This window comes from Rhipicephalus microplus, chromosome 5 (assembly GCF_043290135.1).
Source record: "Rhipicephalus microplus isolate Deutch F79 chromosome 5, USDA_Rmic, whole genome shotgun sequence".
Classification (NCBI taxonomy): domain Eukaryota; kingdom Metazoa; phylum Arthropoda; class Arachnida; order Ixodida; family Ixodidae; genus Rhipicephalus; species Rhipicephalus microplus.
In genome coordinates this window covers 209126477-209149654 of record NC_134704.1, presented here as the reverse complement: position 1 = coordinate 209149654, position 23178 = coordinate 209126477, and the positions used below count along the sequence as shown (strand labels likewise).

The window sequence follows — 23178 nt, the reverse complement described above, 5'->3', positions numbered from 1 at the left end:
CTTCGCAACACTCTCATATTGCAATGAACAAGTGCTTATATTCGGACTCACGTATGAATGGCACCCACACTACAAGTTAACAACTATACCAGAACCACACAGCCCCAAGTTTGGCTAAAGAAAATTAAACTGAGTGCTTCTGCAAGTCCAAACACAAGCACCTGGACTTTTCAACAATATCATGGTATAATATGGTATCACAGCCAATCATAGATCGGCAAAACGCAGTGTAACTCACTGAGGCTCACCTAAGAAATTTATTTTGAGCTTTGGACTCACTCAAACTCAAAATTTTCCTGATTTGAACTCCTTCGGACTCGTACTGACGAAGTTTTTGCAACCAGACACTTGGACTCAGGTTCACGAAAATATTCCTCAACCGAACTCGCTCAGACTCAAAATCGCGGCTTGATCTGAGTCTGAGTTCAATGACCTATGAAACCAATTGCACAGTAGTTGATGATGATGATATGGTGTTTTATGGCACAAGGGCCATTTGATGGCCAAACAGAGCCAGGTCATGAGACAATTGATGCGAACAATGACCATGAAATGTGGCTGTATAAGGAAGGGCCTTAAAATTCCTCGCACTAATGCAGGTAAGAACATAGACGTAATAACCTCGCGACATTGACCTGACATATGTGCAGCGAGAGTCAATGGCGAGAAATCGTGATTATAGTGGCTAGAGAGGTTTTCCTAGTGTTGTGAACAAGACAGCAAAGCTGAAAGAGCTTACAATACAGCCTCCAGAGGGCACTACCACTCGCTGGCACGCAGCAATTATGCGTCTGAGTCCGCACTTCGGGCGTTTCTCATTTAAAGCTTGCTTTGTGGTAACGGTACAAAGTCACTGCGCTCATCACACAGGGAGCCGATAAATTGTAAACGAAGGGAAAAAAACTGGTCTTTAGAGGAGATGCTACCACGTTATCTTCATCTGAACAGCGCATACAAGTAGGATATAGCTAGGAGATTGTATGTAGGAGATTGAGCTTCAGTCCCAGTTTATTACCATTTTTTTCACACAGTTGCATTTCAGTATATTTACATCAATATTCACATATATTTATAGCTGTTACACAAAAAACAAAATACAACAACCAGATAAAAGATGCAAAAACAAGTGTTTTGGTGATTGTGAGTGAACAGAGGAAAAAATAAAGGCAAGTATACTTCAGTGAACTAAAGCCTAGATATTAAAAATTTAGCTAAACCTGAGCATCAGTAGACAAAAAATTGAAATTCATGCACACATGAAGAATAAGTATTGAACATATTAGGAAGCTGCGACAAACCAAATAAATGTACTCGCATTAACATAATGGAAAAGGCAGATCAATAAGTAAAGCCAAGCAATAGCTGGATGCGAACTTCGATTTCTCAGTGGCCCTATTTACAATGAGGCTTTGCAAAAACAAAATCGCAATTGCAACAAAAATCCCCCACCCCACCCGCCTCCCAAGTTACGGCACTGTTCCACTCACCTTCCACATACGTACAATCTAAGCTTCACATACTGGTCTTCTACGACCTTTGCTGCTGTTTTCTGCGTAAGATTTAGAGCAAAATAAAGCGGGTGCATTTCGCAAATTAACCATTGGCACAGACAAGTCAGTTGAAAAAAAAAAAGGTGCGGCCTGTTGGGTATTTTCTACTCTTTGTTGCTTTCTCTATCCGGCAGTTACTATGACCATTCCAGTTGAAACAGCCACTTTGGAAAAGGGCGAAGGTTTATTGCAGCAGCTTCTCTCCCTATTAATTTAATGTATGGGGTAGACTCGGTGCCCCCCCCCTTTCTTAGTAAGGGTGGCTATACCCCTTCTACTTGCACACACCTAAGCAAATGACACGCTCATTTTCAAGCAGCTTCTTTCTGCAGGCATAGAAAGCATATTAAAACGGGTAAGTTTACTAAATTAACAAGAATTTGTACAGACAGCTCTAAAGAGTGCGTACTCTGTTGCATACGTTTTTTTTTTTTTTCATTGGTGTTATATTGATCTGGAAATTACTTGTTCACCATCCCAGCCTGACACCTCCATTTGGGGATGGGGAGGAAAGCACTGGTAAAACTGCACTGTGAGGAAGATGCCATCCTAAGTCAACTAAAATTGTGTTCGCGCGTCAAAAATACGACGAACTCCCCCTACCAGCAAAATTTGCTTAATCCATGCATGGTAAAAGATCAGTGGCCAAGCTGTCCATGCTTGGAAAGTTATTGGTGGCCAAGGGAAGTATGTGCTTGGGAAGTGTGACAAGCCTGCCATTGGCCAAGCAAAGGAAGGCCGTGCTTGAAACATCATTGGAAACACCCCTTTCCATGGTTGGCACTGGGTTAGAATACCATGCAATAGCCAAGCATGTTCTTGGCATGGGAGCCAAAAATTTTGGCCAATGCAATTTCTGGTAGATTTATTTTAGTTTTAAATGGGAAGCATGATTAAAGACACAGCGCAAACAACGGCAGGAAGAAAGGAAGAGACAGGACAGAGCGCTGAACCTTAACCTTAGCAAATGGGAAGCATTTCTTACCGAACTTCAGCGACTTTCAGCGTATCTATCTCTCTAGCCGCTTACGCTTGGGTGCTGTAGTGGGCACCCTAACGTGGATTGAACCGAAATCAGCATGGGAAGGTAAGATTGTTTGACGATCATGACGCGCTAATAAGACATGAATAATGTCACAATCCTGCCATGTACGTCGTCAAACACTTCCCGCCAGACAGTGACACATACCGAAGGGTGGCAATTTGCCACTGCTATGCGGGTATGTGCCACAGGCAATTGACACTTAGTATCTACCCAAGAATGTTAACGCGCGAGCGTTGAGAAATACCCGACAGCGGTAACGTCGACCCATCGAATGCAAAGAATAAATGACAGGGTCCCAGCTGGAATCAAACCAATTGCATTCTGCGTGGCAGTGAAGCATCTTACCACAGGGCTACGCCATGTCTCGCAACTTCTTTTCAAATAGATGCTAATCTTCGTGAAACGCCAATAGTGGTTGCAGTGCTGCCTATCCAATTTTATAAACATTACGTATATACTCTTTTGATAAAGCCGTATCTTCGTGTTATTGTCAATTGTGGTTAATTGCATGTGCTCAAGCTGATTTATGTAGCAGTGTCCAGGGTTAGCATCCTCGCTAGCATCAGCGCTTCATATCAGCTTCTGGTGTTGCTAATGTGCATGTTCCAGTTGGCATCGTTGCGCAAGTGCAAACAACTGACTATATAACATCTGCAACTCAACATTTGTCTGTGCGTGCAACATTTGTACATATATTAGCATCATTTTATGACGTGTCGCTCAATAAGATTGCAACACAGTCACCTTCCCTCTGCATGCTAACATAACGTTTATTCCCAGGTACGTGGGATCTGCCAAATTTTTTGTCTTGGCTTTAATTTGATGCCTGGCTACTTTTTTCTAAATTTTGGATGCCCTCTTCCTCCCTTCACGAGAAGTAACAATGCAAATATTTCTGGTACTTCAGGTATATTTACCACAATATAGAAGGCAATATTTAATTTTTCCATTCTTTCCAGAACTCTTGTGATTTTGAAGCGTTGCTTGGGTTCTCTTAGAGTCGTATATTGCAGTGGCATGCCTTCTATGCATAGATGCACCTTCTTGATCTGAGGCAAAGATGAGGCATCCTTTTATTTCGTTTGAGACAGCTGCGTTAGTTTTGTTGAACAGGGTATGTCTCATGTGTAAAATAATCTAAAAAAAACTTCAGGTCCTCTTCTTCATTGAGCCGTCTCTTAGGCAATCACTTTCACCAATTTTCAACAAAAAACACAGCAGGAACACCTGTTGGGACGCAAACTGGTTATGCATGATTATGAAGGCGACAGCACCTGCAGACAGGAAGAAATGTTTAACTGCATGATGCACTTTTATTACTGAAGTAGTGTGCATGGTCACGCGCGCAGCCCATTAATACAAAAGAAATTAAAAAAAACAAGCTTTAAGATATCCATCTATCCTCGCACCCTTTTCTAGAACATATCATATATTCTCTCAAATGAAAACAAAAGGCACTTTTTTCTGATAGCAATATAGAAACAGCATCAGCGCAGATGCACTGGCTATAGTGTCCTTGTATTTTCCTTGTATGTACGTACGTGTATATTTGTAAACGTTACTGAGGTAGTCAACGCATCTTTATTTCCAAAGGTCATTTTTGTCATGTACCTTTTGTTGTCAATGCTTTATTTTAATTCAGTGATTCCAAAGGACTTGTTTTTGGGATAGTTGGTGCAAACTTGGTGCAGAAGACTGAGGCACAAAAAACATATCTTGATGCAGGAAGAGCAGGAGAGAAGACAGAATAGCGCCAACTACCAACTGTTCAATGACCGGCTAGGAAACTCACAGGAAAGAAGACAAACTGCACATGCGTGCACAGCCAACAAACATCGCACAGCGTCATGATCAAGGCACTAAGTTAGCCAAAAAATGCATTTCTATTGCGTACAACAAAATAGATGTATCACTGATACAATCGAGCCCTTTCTTTTTGATAAAATAGGCTTCCAAGAAATCTCTAGCTGTTTGTTTTTTGCTCCTACCAAGAATCACCGTTTTTCAAACAATGGCACACATCTGCAGGCTTTACAGTGCACTTGAAGATGTGCATGATCACTTTTGCCTAAACTATTGGCATGCTCCCTCAGTCTGTCATTAATGTGACGCCTCGTTTGACCGATATAGAACTTGCCACAGCCTAGGGGAGTCCCAAATACCACGCCTTGTGCGCAGCGCCTAAAAAGTCTTGTGTGCTGCTTCTGGCAGCCCCTTTGCTTATCGCATGTGATGCGTGGGCACAATTGAGCAAGTTTGTTGGGAGCTGAAAAAACGACCGGAACGCCTTAACGGGAAGCCACCTTCTTGAGGTTATAGTTCACATGGTGTATATACGGGACCACCTCAGGCTTAACCCGCTCTCTCTCCTTTGGGCGCGCATTTGCATTAGCTCTTCTACCTTTTACCCTCTGCCGCAGGGATTCCACCACGAAACTAACTACGGACTGAAGGTAACCGGCTTTGGAAAGTCTTTGAAGTTGACGCTTAAAGCTAGCTTGCATAACATGCTCACATGATCTGCGTAGTGCCAACTCTAAGCAAAGTAGAGCGATTCCGCTTTTTACAGTCTTAGAATGTGCTGAATCGTAAACTAACAACTCCTTCTTACTCCGAGGGAGGTACGCACAGCCAAGTGTTTTTACTTCATCTCATCCAAATGTTCTTAAAGAATTTAGATATGCAGATGATTTTTTAGTTGTTATTGACAATAGATGCCCTTTTCCTTTTCCTGTGATGATTGAGCAGGTTTTAGATGTTTTTAGAGCAAATGCTAAGGAGCCCACGTTCACTACTGAACTTCCAGAAGATAGCTCCTTGCAGTTTTTGGACCTCAACCTGACAATTTGGGCTGGTCACGTATGCTGTGCTCAAGAAGCTCTTCTCTGAAGGCCAGATGATCATACCCGGCTTTTCGACTAAGCTCAGGGATCTCCGGGTGTGATGCACGATGTGTTCAAAAAGCACAAAACTGTTCACGCAGGCAATGTCGACGCAATGAAAAAATAACGTTTTCCACCACCGCACACTTCGCATCAAGACGTTGTAGTAACCAATCATTTGATCCGACTTATCTACTCCCAGCATTCCAGAGTTGTATTCGTCAATCAGCAATGGCTTGGGCACTGATACTTCAGTCCAGGTGTTACCACTCCGCACTCGTCTTTTTACAACAAATTTCTTGTCGGCAGTGTGGATGGCTGCTGATCATATTTACAACGCGCTGATATTTCCACCGAAGGTAAAGGATGTTGCCATCTCGCATCCATCAAATGTCCCCACGTTTGGCTTTTTTTTTCTCAACGTGGCTCCTTCAGTTCTTTGGGAAATCCTCGGCGATCTTTGCGCGTTGTTCCACAAGCCAATGTTTTATGGTCAAGGATGTAATCAAAGAGGTGCGTCGAAGTGTAAAAACTGTCCATAAAAATTTTGTACCCCTGATCGAAGTATGAGGAACACAGATCGCACACTATATTAAAAGCCAAGCCATGAGGCCCCGGCTGCACACGGCGGCCAGTGTAGACACTGAACTGCACAGTGTATCCTGTGTCAGGGTCAGCTAGCACCCACAGCTTCTATCCCCATTTAGTCACCTTATCTTTTAGGTATTGACAAATTCCAGACCTCCCTTTTGATTTTACCATGCGCTCGTCCGCGGAGAGATCTCGATTGGGCTGAAAGAGCTGTGCTGACACTTGGTTGATGTGCTCAAGAAGCCACCACATGTATCGCAGCTTTCCTTTTGACTGTTGGTTCGGATCATCCAAGTCCGCAATTCGGAGGAGCGCTAGCAAAGCGATAAATCGCTTTTGGGGCATGATGCGTCGTGCAAGGAGACCACTATAAAGACTTCCTACGTTCCAGTAAAGTTTAGGTCGTGGAACCTTCACAATCCCCATGTAAATCACCAGCCCAATGAACTTCAGCAGTTCACTGGGGGTGACTTCCTCAGAATGCGGGTCCACGCATACTTTTTTGTGTTTTCGCAAATCATTGCAACAACTTCCGCAGAAAAAAAACAGAAGAAAGAAATCCAGGGCAGTCAAAAACTTCTTCGTCCCGCTTCTCAGGGCCATGGAGACGTCATCGCCCAGGTAGACACCGGGCTGTCTTCTTGGCGAAAACTCAATCTTTTTCTGCACTGGTGACAGGAGATCACCACCATAGGTGGTTGACACCCAAGCGAACAGATATAAATCAGCGAGACCATATACCGAGTTCACATAGCTAATCGAGAGCCAACTGAAAGCGAAACCAACACTCACCTTCCAGCCCCGCTTGAAGTTCCCGGCTGATCATCCCCTGAATCCTCACTTGAGGTAAAATCTGAGCTCGTAACTTCACATTCCGAGTCATCACTGCCGCTTTCATCGCTAAAATCTACTGCGGAAGCCGAAGATACGCGAGGCGGAAGCGTTTTTCTTATCGCGCTCGCGCGCGAGCACGACGCCATGTTTATTACTGTCGACGACGCCGCGCTGTCAAAAAAAAAAATATCCGATGCGTCGCCACCTGGCGATAAAAAAGCAAACTTCACAAAATAAAAAAGTATAGTTGTCAAACTATCTCACACATGGCGGCAGGTGTTCCATTGAGCAAAAATGTTTATTCTAGAGGTGCGCGAAACCATCGATCACATGTGATCCACGGCCTATGGGCGCGGTGCTGAAAGAGTTAAACAGTTGGTAGTTGGCGCTGCTCTGTCTTCTCTTCTGCTCTTCCTGCTTCCCGATATGTTTTTTTGTGCCTCAGTCTTCTGCACCATTTATTTTAGTGATTATAGACAGTCATGCTGCTTAGCTGTGAAGCTAGTGTCAAACGATGAAATTGGTTATGTGCTCGGGTTCTCAGCTTCCACATATCGGCAAGCTGATAGAACAGGCAATAATAGTACACAACGTTGAAGTGGCAAACATATGGTGGCAGTGAAAATGTTTTAATGCTCAATCTTGCTTCAGATGGCAAAAGTTACCATTTTTCAGAAAGGTAGTATATGCAAATTGAAAAAAAAAAAATGTATTAGAAGGTCAAGTTTTCAAATAAACACCAGTGATGCAGTGTGTGCAATATTGTGGTCCTAGTGAAACATTTTCTAAAGAATCGCAACCAAAATATCACAGCATGGAAAAGTCTACATAACAAAAAAGTCAGAATGTTGCCTATAAAAGCGAAACCAAGAAACGAATTCATTAGTGTTTTGTTAATCCTCACCAAGCAGGAGCAGCAGCACATTTGCAAAATTTGAAATGAAAAATTGTTCTTAGCGACCCAGCAGTAGTTCTTTGTAACCAGATTAGATACAACATGATGGAAATTTATGGGCACGACATATCCAGCACTGCTGACATTTTCTAGGAACAAGGAGTGGATCTGCAACAAAAACAAGCAAAACATAAATTAAAAAGTTGATAAGTGTAACACATGTTTAAAAGCTTTAAAAAAGTATTTACTATATGCAATGGTAGTGGTACCAAAAGAAAGATAATCTTGTCATAACAAAAGAGCATCAGTTTATCAAAATATTCATTGTACATTCTACCATAGTCCTTCAATACTTTTTCTGGTCACGAAACTTCGCCGTCACGCTATGGGGGAGCTTCACATGTCACCCAAAGATGCCGCGCCGCGGCGCCACTGCAGCGTAGAGGCCACACTTTGCCGGATTGTCAGTGTTCTAGAGAGACCGCACATGCATGTCTGCACAGGTACTTGGTGTTTGTGATTTCTTTTTAGATGAAAGCCCGCTTTTAGTATTGTACATTCGAAGCAGCACGTTCACGCGACGATGCCTTTCAGGTGCTGTGTACCGGAGTGCTGTTCCGGTTACAATGGCACTAGCGAAAAGGTATCGCTGTTTCGCATGCCGAGTGTTCGCGAGCAGTTCTAGCACTGGAAGCGAGCCATACCGCGGTAAGAATCGGACGACTTCAGATTCGATTCGAAGCATCTGCGTGTGTGCGCGAAGCACTTTGACTCATCAGACATCATCCGTATGGATGATTTCATGATTTACGGTGACGCCGTGTCATTGCCGAGGGAGGGACAAGCCGCGCCTCAGACCTAACGCCATTCCCCGTGTTTTCGACGGCCTACCAGCATACTTCACGGCGCCGAAGCCCTGACCACAGGACAGTTCGACCGCCACGAAAGCGGCCTAGGAAGGCGTCGCGTGCAAGGGAAGCAGTCGAAGTTCCTGCGCTGCCTACGAGCATGTTGGGTACTGTGCCGGCAGACGACGGTACGCAATCTGCGCGTTTGCGTTAAGGCGGCTGTTTGCATTCCTTGTCCATGCGATTTACTTTGCATGGCGTGTATACATGGTGTTTGATATGGAGTATATACATACTGTTGCTGTTTATAACATTTTCACAGATGCAGCAGCCTGTAATATTACCAGCAGCGACCAGAGTTGTGACTCCGCCTGCCAAACGGATAACAAACTAAATGTTGCTGTGCAGCGAAAAAGATAATTGATATGTGGGGTTTAACGTCCCAAAACCATTATATGATAATGAGAGACGCTGTAGCGGAGGGCTCCGAAAATTTTGACCACCTGGGGGTTTTTAACATGTGCTCAAATCTGAGCACACGGGCTTACACCATTTCCGCCTCCATCAAAAATGCAGCCGCTGCAAGCAGCGGAAAAGGCAACTCTGCGGTGACAGCTTCGGGCCGTCAAACAGCAGCTTGCACGGTGCCAAGCAATGCTCGCGAAGTTGAGGGTGCAGGCTGGCAGACAAATGCAGGAGCAGAGCCTTCGGAAGCTTAGTTATCGCGGGAGGCTTGTCCTAGATCAATGTTTGATGAAAGGAAACGCGGAGTCTGCTAAAGCTGTGCGGTAAGGAATTTATCTAAATATTTAAATATAGTGTGCCTTTATACGCCTTAAAGGCTGTTAACCATTCCCCAAAGGGCCGACCCTTTTACTGTCTATCTTGTAAATTATGTCAGTGCCTGTTCTATTTGTTTGCTTACTTGAAATTGTACCCTATATTAGGACGTCATTGGTTTGACACCTACGCACTCTAACACCTATCGGTGTTCATAACAAGGATCACAACGAAACTGCTTTATCAGACTCTTTGACAACTGTACTCATCATTGTAACATGGGTGTCTAGGTAGCTTAGCAGGCCAAGTGTTGTGCTGCCAAGCACGAGGAAAGTTTTGATTCTTGTTATGCTGCCTGCATTGCGATGGGTGCAGAGAGCAAGAGCACCAGTGTATTATTGTGAGCAGTATGAGAGAAAACACGAGTGGATAGGAATGGCTGTCGCCGCACAACGCTTTATTATCACATTAAATTCACAAGCAGCTAGTGATACAATCAGTTGCTGTTTTGTATCGGCACTAGCAAGGCGGCAGTGGCAAGGCTAAGTAGAACCATGATGCTCTTTGTTAAGACAGATAACGTAGCGCACGCTAAAAAACGGAAAAACGACGAATCAAGCATGGCACGAGGATCTTTGCGCTTTTTCACATGAATAAATGGCAGTGTTGAGACTCGCTGCTTGATCTCTCCAGGTCTATTTGTCCAGAAAACTCATTCATCGACAAACAATGTCTTCGATTTTACACCCTTTCCAGTGTTTCCATCAGCTGCAGCCATGAACCATGCAACAGCGTGTTCGAAGCTATTTGCCATGCACTTCCGTATTCCCTGCCATAGTGTCCATAATAGTATTATTTCAGGTTGGTGTTATAGAACACGAGGAGAATAATTCACAAGAGTATCCCTTTAGAGTATGTAATAAATATGCTATGCCTTTCGTGCATAATGTCAAGGATGATATGCATGCTGCTTTACTGGGCTTAGATTTGTCCCACAAAGGCTTCGATTATACTTTACAAGTTCGGATGCTGCATTATTTGCATTCAGAACCTATGAAAATATAAAGCTTCCATGAAACTATCGTCTGAATTGGGCTCCTCTATGAATGTGATCATTCGAACACACCTGATCCTTTTCTCAAAATAAGGGTAATAGCCCAGCTATTCGAGTGACTTAATTGGATTATTACACACACATAGCTTCCTACCAGAACACAAAGATATGTAAAACATCAAAATTAACTTTACAGTACTCACCAAATGTGTTCACTAGTCATCTTCTCTCTAAGTGCCTATACTAACAACCCACACATTTAGGCACCGACAAGATCGGAGAAGTTATTCTTTAGTGTGTAAAATGTTCCAGTCTGAACACAAAACCGTACCCATGCATATCATCCAGTTGCATAACGTCCATGTATGAAAAATTAAGGCACCCAAGATTCAAATTAAAACAATCCTACAAGTAGTGTATAGACCTGTCAGCATATGCAAATTAAGCCACCTTGTAGTTGCACCTCACCAAAAGATGCACTTGAAGCCCACAGGTGACTAACTTTTCAAACAAATAGTATGTGAGAGATGCAGATAAATCCAGCTTTTATAGTTTGATCAAGAAGAGCACATGACTGATTACCTGCATGGATTAATTAGTAATACAAACACATTGCATGATGCACAACACATAAAACAGCACCTAAAGCTGCTGCAAACCACTATCGGTCCCTCAAGAAACTATCCGTCCCTCAAAAGCTATGCCATCACCATAGAGGAAAACAAACAGCAAAATAGTTCAGAAGCAATAAAACATGCATGACAGCGATGAAGAGGCGATGAAACTAATGCATTTCACTGTGTACTCTGGACACCGAACGCAGCTATCCAATACGTTCTACATTTGTGTTCAATGAACTTGAGCCCTATGTAGATTTCACCTGCATGGGATTACTTGAGAAGTTAATGGCATGAAACACACACAGTTGGCAGCACCTGACACTCATGTACAAAGCACACTTTGTGCCTTTCCATGGGTGATATTACATCCGAAACCTAGCACTGCTCTGCTGTATTTTGGTGAATAATTCCTCAAATGCTGATGAACTCTCGTACTAAAATCACAATAACATTCATATTAGCTTCTTTTATACAGATGGCGATTAGGCCTCAGCTCATGCTCAGTCACTTCATGTGTGCGTCATGTTTCAAGTCGAACACACCTGAAGACGTCTATTGTCAGTGCCCTTTTCTCAGTCTATCAGCGAAAGTGCAAAATAGCTCATGGGAATATTTTACTGGCATGAGTAGTTTTAGGACACGGTATCCAGCACCAGGTGCAAAAAAAAAATTGGTAATCAAAACGTACTGGGAGAAGCCTACAAAAAAAACTGTTTGGTTAATACGGGTCAATTTTGTTTTCATTAAATAAAAGGTTCATGGCAAAAAGATACGCCAATAACAATAAAATGAGCAAAAGCCAATCTGGAAAGCTACAATTTCGGCAACTCGGTTGGCTTTTGTAACTATCATCATAACTGCCATGAAAGTTTGACATAAGTTGTTGTGACAGTTGTACATTAACAAATTTTATAATGAACACACAATTTTGGTTAGTTGTACTATAGTTTTCTTTATATGCATATAGCCTTCGATTGTAATATGAAAATTTGTAAGGAACCGCAGCATTTTTTTTTTTTTTCACTTGACTATCAATACGGTTTCTCTGTGGTTAAGAAACATCAAGAATACTTTTGCACCACGACTTAGCTTATTTGAAATTTTCTGTGTGCATTATTTTCACACGTTAGAAATAAACGCTACCACCTGAAGTTGTCATTTATGACACCAACATTCTTGCACGTATCTAATACAGCACTGCACGAAAGCAAAGCGTGCAAGTGCGGGAAAAAAATTTGTAACAAAGCATACGCGAGCTAGAGAGCAAATTCAAGTTTGATGGGATTCCTGTATCGAGATGCCAGATACACAATAAAGCTCCACTAACACCACCTATTCACGACACATTTCAGAGCACACAGACACCGCAAACAACTTTTGCGTCTAGCACCGCTGCAGAACATCACAGGCTCATACCCCGACCGGTATCTAGTGAGCAAACTTTGTAAACTGGGGACACAATCAAGCACTTCAGACACAATGCGGTCACCTCATCATATTGCCCGCGGCAAAGCAGCAAACACACCGCAGAACATGTAGCATGACGGCGATAAAGTTTATCACCGCAGATTGTGTCATCACCCAGTACTCCTCACGAATGAATTACGAACATGCCGCACATACAAATCACAAGCGCTGCTTGCAGCGATCGAACACTTTTGACGACAAGTATGTGTCATCCGAAGATGACACCTGCAGATGTTCACGTTCCGGTTTCCAAGTCAAAGCGAACGATAGCACGAAACACACGAAATCGTCGATCTCCAAACTTCGCGTAAACACAACTCTGTCGCGTTCCATCGGCAATCGCAGCCAGTGACGAGAGCAAGAAGGCTGCGCCGACGTGCTGCCTTTCGATGAAAATATGCGCGGATGCTAATTAACTCTAGCGGTAATTGCAATAACGCCCAAACAAGCTTCTTTTACGCGGCTACCGACTAGGCCTTGTCACTGGCTTCGTCGCTTCAGCCTAGCCCCATGTTTCACGACCGTCTCAGACTTGCGTGATGAGGTCATGGGCCACCATTTTTTTTTTTTTATCCGATCAGCAACCTAGAGCACTTGCGGGCTCCTCCTCTCCCAAAGCTGTCGCCGCAACTGAACCGGTTGAAAACCGGGCCCGCACAGAAAAAACGGAGCGGAACCGGGCGTGCGGTTGTACCGTGGTTTAGCCTTTACCCAGAAGAGCGTCTGGCAAGAAGCAGGTCAGGCACCGCCGTCTGAGTTTAAGCCATTGTTGGCATGTACGCGTGCCATTGAGAAGGACGCGGGGTCGCGATCACTAGGCTAACCGAGACATAGTGGCAGTAGGGAGACGAGCTTAACCTCCCCCGCTGTACGTCATTATTGAGTGTTATTAGGACGCCGGGGGGCCTCGCTGTCGCTCGCATACCTGGTAAAGCACAGTGCCCAACAATGTACTCACCGCTCTTAAGGAGGCTTCTACGAAGCAACATTTAATGAGAGAGCTGGTAGGGCTTGAGCGTGAGAACGGCCGCCGACGGAGGCAGCACGACCTGGCATATGAGAGAGTGTCACACGCGGAGAACCTATCCCTTTGCGTGTTGTATTTGGTAACGTGGTTTTTACCAATGTAGTGCCTATTATGGAAAGTGTTTCTGTGATTGGTTGTGATGATGCGAGTCCCAACCTGTGATTGGTTTGTGTGAAGACCCTTTGTTCAACCGAGGGTTGAAAAGAGGATGTTTGAATCTGAAATGGAGGAGCGGAGGCTCAGGCTTGTATTCCGGCAGACGCCTGAGGCTGCAATAAAGTGTCTCTTACCGGACTACGGCTCTTCCCTGGCGCTGCCACCGTGCACTCGAGTCATCAAGGGGACCCATTCCGAACCTCAAACATCTTCCCTCCTAAGCTAGTGTAGAAGCTAGTCGAGGAGGAGGAAATTAACTAGTGTCTTCAACCATACCTTGAAAGGATTTTGGCCCATGAGCTTGCTTTCAGTAATGACACATTCTCCGCTGACTTGAGGCACTGCTATTTCCTCAGCCAACCTCCTGACACGGTGTGAGTAGGGCTGTTTCAGCGAAGAATGGTCATTGAACAAGTTACAATTGGATAGACCATTTACTGTGGAGTGAGTAGGATATTCCTCGTCTGCGTTCACCCTAAAACAGTATGTAAAATACGTGTAACATTTCTGCAGATGGAACGACCATTCATTTGATTCTACATACAGGCTCTCTACATGGCTAGTTCAAAAGCATCCGTAGAGAGGCGAATGCCTAGATGATGGTCAGGGTCGAGAATCTGTAAGTACGATGGTGTTGCAGACTGATAAATTATAGCACCGAAATCTAGGCGTGTGCGCTCGAGGCTTTTAGACAATTTCATTAGACATTTTCTGTCAGTACCCCAGATAGTGCGTGATAACACTTTCAAAATATTCATTGTTTTTAAGCACCTGTATCTTAAACACTTGATGTATGGGATGAAAAATAGTTTTGTGTCTGATATTAGGCCCATAATCTTACGCTTGGTGTTCACGGACAGACGTTGACCATGCAGGTCAATGTCGGGGTCTAGACGGAGGCTCCTCTTTCGGAAGAGCAAGACGCAAGTGCTCTTTTGCGTTGAGTTTAAAACCATTCTCATCTGCCCATTGACAAACCTTGCTCAAACCTAGTTGAACCTGACTTTCACACATTAAAAGGTTGCCCGATTTGAAACCAACCTGTACATCATCAATATATGTGCAGTAAAAGATATTGCGTGGGAGAAACAGGCCCGAGAAATACAAATTGACTACGAAAAGTGTGCAACTTAATACATATCCTCGTGGCGCTCTTGTTTCTCGGACAAATATTCGAGATGAAATGATGCCAACTCGGACACGGAATGTCCGGATGGACAAGTAGCTTTCGATTATTGCACATATTCTGCCTAGCACACCTTAATGTGACAAGTCTCGCAGTATGCCAAAGCATTACGTAGGCCTTCTCCATATCCAGAAAAACAGAATTGTTTATGAATGAAAGCATCATGAACTTGTGCCTCGATACAGACAAGGTGGTCAGTAGTGGACTTAGCCTCTCGAAACCCGCACTGGCACCAAGCAGGCTATTTGTTTGAAGGAACTGAATCCATCTTCTGTTTACCATTTTTCCAAAAACCTTGCAAAGGCAGCTCGTCAATGCTATGAACCTGTAGCTTAATGCTGAAGATGAGTCCTTGCCCTGTTTAAGAATCGGAATAATGACTGCTTCTTTCCAGGCAGGAGGGATCTCACCAGAAATCCAAACGGCATTAAACAAAGAAAGTAGAGCTTGTTAGATTTTAGGAGGCAGACGTTTGAGCATTTTGTATAATATAAGGTCAGAGCCTGGAGCGGTTTTGTTAGAGCAGTTTAACGATGCTTGTAACTCAGCGAAGACGAAGGTTCATTGTTTGTAGATTTGCGTTCTATTTCCTATCTTTCTATTCTTGCTTTGGATCATTGGAATGCTGCACTGTAATGGGATGAGCTGGAGACCTGTTCAAAGTGTGTGCAGAGGCAGTTCACTTGGTCTTCTAAACCGTTGCCCTGTTTACTAAAGGAAGTGGACGTGCCTCTTGTCCTACTACCCTGGTAAACATACTCCAGACCCTTGCCACATGTGTACACGAGTTGATTCCAGATAAAAACCTTTGCCAGCTCTCTCTCCTGGCTTGTAGACGCGTTCTCCTGCCTTGCGACTTCATGTTTTTAAAATTGACAAGATTCTCGACGGTCGGCGAGTCTCGAAGCAGCCTCCATGCTTTATTTTGTTGTTAGCGTGCATTTTGGCACTCACTGTTCCACCAGAGGACGTGTCGTTTTCCGGACAGTCCAGATGTTTGCAGAATGCGCTTAGCGCAGCTTTAACAAGAAAACCAGTAAAGTATTCTACAGCTCCATCTAAGCTAGAACCACATATGTCAGTCCGACTTGAGCTAGCAACCTTGCAAAACTGGTCCCAATTAGCTTTTTCTATAAGCCATTTGGGAAGCTATTTAGGGCATTCATTTGGTACTGATGAGCTCAGAGTTACAGCATAGTGGTCACTTCCAAAAGGATTATGATAACTTTCCAGTGAAGTAGGGGAAGATAGATACAATGCTTAGGTCGATTGATGGGTAGTGTTGATGTTACCATGCCTCTGTTTAGGCTAACCTTAGACACCACTTCCCAAAGAGTCTCACACATATTTACGTATTTATGTACAGTGTGGTGTACACGTATCTTGAAGGAGTACGGCCACCAGCATAGGGCCGGTCTTAGCGAGCCGCAGGGCACGCGTTAACCGTCGTCGTGGCGAGAACACGATACTGCTCAAAGTCGCAACACTTTATTGTGGCAACACCAAACGCAGTACAGCTTGTTGCAAAGGCGCGGCGGGAAAGCAAACAGGCTTATCCACGCCTCGGTCATAAAAGTACTACACAGGGTGCCACGAGCACATCTCCGCGGTAAAGGTGATCCACTGAGACACCGGGACTAAGGCCCGGTTGCTCGAGCGAGGGCAAAGGCGCTCGCGTTGGCTTCGGAGGGAGACGGGTCGGCGTAGCTAGGCCATGCACTAGGACACCGTACTGTCCTTCGGCTGTGCGTACGCAGTGGGGCAACAAAAGGTGAGCGAGGCGCCGTCAGCGAAGTTCGACGTGCCCCGAGCGACGGGGGTTGACGGACAGAAAAGATTGCGTGGCTCACCGTCTGCAGTCCCGGAGAGTATCTGTCCGCTCCTGACGCAGCGCGCGAAAACCTCTCGGGAGACTCCGCGCGCAGCGCCACAGTCTACATCCGCTACCGGGTGAGGGAGTTAAACGTCACTCCGCTCTTTCAGCGTGGCAGACCGCAAAGGAGGGCAGACATGTCGGGACATGAGAACGGCAGAAAATGCGGCAAAGCCCGCGCAAAGGCAGCGGGCTAGCCTCAATTCCCGCAACAGTAACCGTCCACGTGAGGTCTATGGAGTTTATTTTGCAATGGTAAATACAAGGTAATCCAGGCATGGGCAGTATGCTGTGTCATTCATATTGATGATATATTTAAGCAATTTCACTGACATGCATGCTTTATGAATGCATGTTCTCATTTTATGAATGCATGTTCTCATTTTTTGTTCTGGCAGCGTTCCTGAGCCGGACGTGGGACCCGTACGTGTCGCCAGGTCAAGCTCCGGTGTGTCTGTTCGAGGTCGAGTCCGTCGGCCTGTACAAGGTCCAAGGATGGGGCCTGCTGAACGGCTCCTGCCTGGGTGCCATGGCCGGGAGCAGGTTCGTGGGCGAGGCCTACCGGGTGTGGTCCTCGTGAGCTGTGGCCTGATCCTGGAACTCAGGAGTTGCGACCCTGACTGCTGGGTTGGCCGCGACGTCCGACTCAGCGGCGCTGCACACAGTAGCGCATCCGTGTGCCGTCAGCCGTTCCAGCCATGCCACCTTTGTCCTCGCGCACGTCGACGACTGCATCATGTCGGGATGACGGGGACCCAAACTGTGAGGCACAAAACTTGCCACCATAGCAGAGATGTCCGCAATCTCCTTCATGAAATCTTCTGTCACTTCCTTCTCTAGTGTACAAATTGAAGTTTCTTTTGTTCGCTTAAATTGTTCATGTTAATCCTTTCTCGTCCGCTATAATTAAAGTTTCTTTTGTTCGCTTAAATTGTTCATGTTCATCCTTTCTCGTCCGCTATAAACAAACATAGTGACGAACGTCCTTAACCATCACAGATGGCATGGGCCAGCTCAATGAAGGGTAAAAATTTTGAATCTTGCACAACTTACGCTGTGCTTCTTTTGTCCAGGATGATTTCGACCTTGGAAGGACATACTCTTAGGCCCTTTGGCCTGTCATGTTGAAATGAACCTTGTGACTTGGTTGCCAAAGAGCATGTTTCTTTCCTGGCCCTTTCCTCGTTCGACCTCATGGCAAGGTCGCTCGAAAATCTTTTGTCTATGAAAACCTTTTGTCTTTTGTGCTATTGTTGCCAGACCCAGGCGCACAGCATGTTTGCACAGTTCTTCCTCTAGCTGGTGCCATCATGAACGAAGGAACACACAGACAGCAAACATTTAGAAGATGATTATTTAAAAGCATGTGCCACTGAGAAACCAATGAGACACTGTACTTTATGGTGCCTATGTGAGGCTATGGCAACTCTTCTTTCCTTACATGACAGCTGTGATTGCAATGTCAACCATTACAAAACAAGACAAATAAACACAAAAACTAAAATTGGCACTCAGTCTTAGTGCTGGAATAAAAATGTTCATGCAACAGGTAGTTCACCAAGCATAACATTTCACAAAAACGAAATGAAATTACACAGCAGTCTATGTGAACACTAGGCGCTCACGAATCTTCCGTTCATCGTGTGGCAATTAGGATTACTTCTTTCTCATATGCAACCGTTCTCGGCATTCGCTTGTGCCTTTGTGGTTACAGATGAAAAGGAGTAGAAAATAAATTACTACAAGATGTGGGCGCACCCAAGCTAGCTCATGCACCTACCACCCACTTCAGGGTGATATGGATCCGTACATTTCCCACTGATCGGCATTCGCGGCGAGATCGGGCTACAGGTGGCAGCACCGTGCTGCAAAAATGTGGATAGGCGGTCGGTGGCGCGTATACAAATACACGCAGCGGCGCTTTGTTGCATGCGGTCGGAGCAGATTGTCGACGGATAAAATGCATTGACTATAGTTTTCTGTTAATATCTACGTTCTCTACTGAATCGGTGCACGACGCCTATGCAACGTTAACATTACCGGCGAGTGAGGCACATTCTGCCTTTCATAGGGATGCTCGCCCTGGGGGACTCTCTTCATGCTTTTGCACTAAATCACGCCTTTGCCGTGTTGTGTGTGCGTCGTTACCTTGTGTTCCGACTGTTACGCACTGCTGTAATGTGACTGAACTACTTATTTACATCTTTGTCAACCGCATACAACAAAAAATAGAAAGCCCACATATTAGTGTGATTTATTGAGTATCATTGTTCGCACCTTATTCGCATATGATTTTTCCCCCTCATTCTGTTCACCATGAAATGTTGGACACTCGATAAGGCTAGTCAGAAAAACTTATTGACACTGCATTTACTACGTGTATGCACATGTTCTTGCACCAGTAAGAATATAAAGAAATTTATAGAAGAGTTCAGCAGAAACCTTTCAACGATGTATTACGTGCATGACAGTGCTATAACAAAAGCTTGGTTAATGGGACAAGCGTGTTTTTTTTTTTTTAAACAAAAAATTACCACTACCTTCAGTCGGTCACTAAAAATGCCACACAAATGCTGAAGATAATGTAAAAAAAGATAAAGTGTTCGGTAAAGTCATACAGTATTATATATAAGGCACACCATCTGAATTATTTTCCTCTTCTTGGCTCCTAAAAGCGTTCCTAAATCTAAGCACACGGTAACTGTTTTAAGTGCAGTTTAAGTACCGATGTGTCAAAATTTATGTGATAGGAATATTGCTATATAGTGGCACCACGGCTAAATAAACAAAACTAAGGCTCCTCGCATGATCGGTAAACTACAATGCCGTAGTTGTACACCTACCAACAATGCGCAAATGCATAACCTAGAGCCTTTTCTTTTTTTTCTTTTTTACCACTGAGTCACTATGAAACACTGCATTCACTTGAGCAATCCAAAGTCTTCATATCTGGGAGGATGCCAAGAGCATTTTGCAATGTGCTTGAAACGGAAAGGGATACCCACTCTGAAGTTATTCTGGTGAATGGAGGGTACGACGACTATAAACAGCACTCTGGAAAGTTGCACCTGGCGATATTATTACAATGCACTAGCAACCGAACAAGGTCAAATGCTTTTTTACGTCGTTTCAGGAATACGTAGAAACAGTTACCCTCGCACTTACATGACCGGACAAACCACAGTTTGAGAAGGTGCGTGATGTACACCCACATGGAAACATGACGTGGCCAGCAGACGACGCACGGAGCAATCCACCCTTCACCACTGTGGCCAGTTGCCGCCAGGCAGCGACTCTGCTTGATCTCGCGGCCAATAGCTGTAGTTTAGCTACCGTATCTAGAGATAATTTTGCAATGCTTTTCGCTGACATGCCATAATTAGTTGATTGACAACCAAAGCTACGACATCGCTGTTACGACAGTGTTCTCGTCGCGTGAAACGTGCACATTCCTAATCTATGAGAGCAAGCACTCAACAACACCCTTGTTTGATTAATCAAACGTACCTGTTGTCAAGTCCAGAGATATTACTACTGCAAACGCACCGTGCCAAAATATCTCGTTTACGTGTGAGGCTGCTGCTGCCCTATGCTGAAGAAAAAATACATTAGCTAAGGTTAAAGCTTGGGAGAGTTTGTTCACATACATATTAAAAACCCAGCGCAAAAAAACGGCAGAAAAGAAAGGAGGAGACAGAACAGAGCGCATTTCGCTGTCCTCACCCTGTCTTGTGTCTTCCTTTCTTTCCTGTCGTTTTTTGCGCTGGGTTTTTTAAATATGAAAAAATACATTGATGGCCATCCTTTACCTGTGTGTTTCAGACGACGCTGAAACTATATTTTTACATGATTGTAGGTCAACCCACTTTGTCTTATTTTGAAATTCGTTGTGGGGGTCGACCTAGAATCGAAGACTAGTTTCAGTTGCCAAGTCTTCCTAAAAATAATCTCAGAGTATTTGGGCAAAGCTAGCTTTCCTGCACAGCTTCCAAGCACTGTCATCAAGCCACCTTCACGCATCGATGGCTTTAGAATGGGATAAACCTTTCTTGTTTAATAAATCTGCTTGTGCTCCTCTCTTTTTTTTATGCCATTCTATTTTTGGGAAGTCAACCTACATTTTAGGCGACTTACAATCACGTAAATAGGGTATGTAAGCTTGTACAATGTCTTCACTAAAAAAGGCAGTTTAGAAAAGTTTTTCGATTGGGTAGCTGCCAATCAGTAAAACACGTGCTTGCAGAGGCTTGGCATCACTCTGCTGGTCGGCTGGATGTTCCCACATCTCCCAGAAGCACTTGAGCGCCCACGGGTGGCAGTGCGGTGCTTGAAAAAGGTATATTCTGGTCGCTGTAAAAAGCCGATTTCTAAGTGTGAACTAAGTGTGAGAATTAAACATCACAGCTCAAGCAACAACAATCTCGAAAAAACCGAAACTATCACTGTTACGACGCAACACTATGTTTCAGCCCCATTTTTTGGGCATGGGGCTTAATGGCCGTCAAACCCTGCAGCTAAATTTAGGCGCTGCGGCGCAGTATGGCACAGCGGTAAAACCGAGGTTCAGCGCAGGAAAACAAGTTTGGCTAACAATGGTGCAGCTGTTCCCTCTCTGGAGGGAGGGTGGTTTTAGCAGCAGGTTGCAGGAGGATGTGGGTGCTCCCCTAGTCTGTATAGTATCTTTATCAGCTGGTCTACGAATCAGCTCACATGTGAAATAAGAAAAGCCAAAGCTAAAGCAGAAATGGGAAATGTGTGTGAGCTCACCATCAATTGCTGTAACAGAAAAAAGTTTTCTTGGAATGAGATCACATGCAAGATGAGCAGGGTTTATTGCGTGTGTGAAGGGCATGGAATTAACACTAGGAGACTTATCACCCACCTTTTTTCTTTACATCTGTGTGTATATGGACCAAACCAATACAAGCTACTGTACCATTTCCTTTCCAGAATATGCTTAAAGGGCCCTCGACACCTAATTTGGAAACTCGAGATGCTTGTGTTGTTTGATAGTCCCGCGTGCTGGGCCACTTCTGACCAATTATCAGTGACGAAGGTTGCCTGTAAGACATTTTAGAAGCATGGACTGCTGGGAGAGTTGTTAATTCATCTTAACTGAGTTGCATGAAAAAATTGAAGTACAAAAACAAGACACCTGGACAGAAGGTGCTTCAATTTGGTTTTAAAGCAAGGGTGCAAGCTCATATGAGTATTCAGGTCTAATCGACATTTTCTGTGGTTTGACGTAGACAGGAACGTTTGCAGAGGTCACGCAAGGATTGTCGCCGTCGGGGAACATTTTCGGGGCGTGCATAATACCAGATGAGGACTATTGATCGTCGTTCCTCTTGCTCTGTTGGCTGCTCTCAAGGTGGTTGTCGGCTGCTTCCGCCAAGAATGCCTTGCTTTTTACAGTGAAAGCTGTTACAAGATAAAAACTCGTCATGAGCGGCGGCGGCGGTGTCCCGTAACCACATCGCACGAAATTAGAAGAAAAAAAAAAAAACCTAGCACTAGTGACACAGTGGGGGCTGGAACCTGGGTCCACTGGGTGCGAATCCAGTATTCTACCACAGAGCAACACCGCTGCTTGTTGGCAAACTTGCCTTAGCCAGGCTTGACGTTGGGAAAGCAATCACGTTAATATGACTTGTAAAGAATTTAAAACAGTGAAAGAACAACTAATCGTCACACAATGCGAATAACGTAACAAGTGGGTCGTCCAATGCTCGAACATGAGCTTGTTCTAGTTCAACTAATAACTATGGTGCATACCCATTTCAAGCACAATTCCTCATCGTCCTTGGCCACTGCATGAACAACTGGCACAAACTTCTTAACAAGTGTCTAGCGGATACCATGCTTCTCATAAGAATGACGAAATATAGCATAGCAAATGCTGGCCTACTACCAAAAAATTTGTATTATTAATGCCGTAGTGGGTATCAAGCAAGTGTGCTTGCAGCACTGACCCAATGAGTATTTAGAAGAGGCTCTGAAACGCCGCTCTTCTAGCTTTCGCTGTGAATGTGCTGCGCCTGCTGCGCGGGCCAGGCGTTCTTCTGAGGGAGACCAGCTCGAAGCACCCACATTGTTGCATTGTTCCGACACCCGTCGTAGCTCTCATTTGAAAACAGTACGTTCAGCGTCACTGAAACTGGAGCGCATGTGGTCTGAGGCGCTGCACCACTGTATGGTATTGAGGCAGGTGTTTCAAACTGATGCGAAATTCTTCTCAACAAACGGTGCTAACACTGATTATACAATGCATAGTAGCATTTACTATTCAATTTCTGCCTTACCAGGTAAAAAAAATCGCAAACAAAACTTTCGCTCACAGAGATCCTTTGCAGGGGAACTGACAAAAATT

The 23178-nt window shown here is 44.4% G+C and overlaps 1 protein-coding gene across 2 annotated transcripts in view; it reads right to left on the bottom strand.

The window, feature by feature from the left end:
- Positions 1–990: 990 nt before the first annotated feature.
- Clic (chloride intracellular channel protein 5) overlaps positions 991–23178 on the bottom strand; it is a 233265-nt gene continuing 211077 nt past the window's right edge. The window contains exons 5-6 of one of the 2 annotated variants that reach the window (XR_012895577.1): positions 7807–7965; positions 991–3869 (exon numbers count right to left, since the gene is read on the bottom strand). Coding sequence is in view for 1 of the 2 variants with exons in the window: in XM_037424357.2 (XP_037280254.1) it covers positions 7889–7965 (77 nt within the window). In the remaining variant the exon portion in view is untranslated. Of the gene's footprint in view, positions 3870–7510; positions 7966–23178 lie in introns of those variants that run through there. The other variant, XM_037424357.2, reaches the window with a different exon arrangement.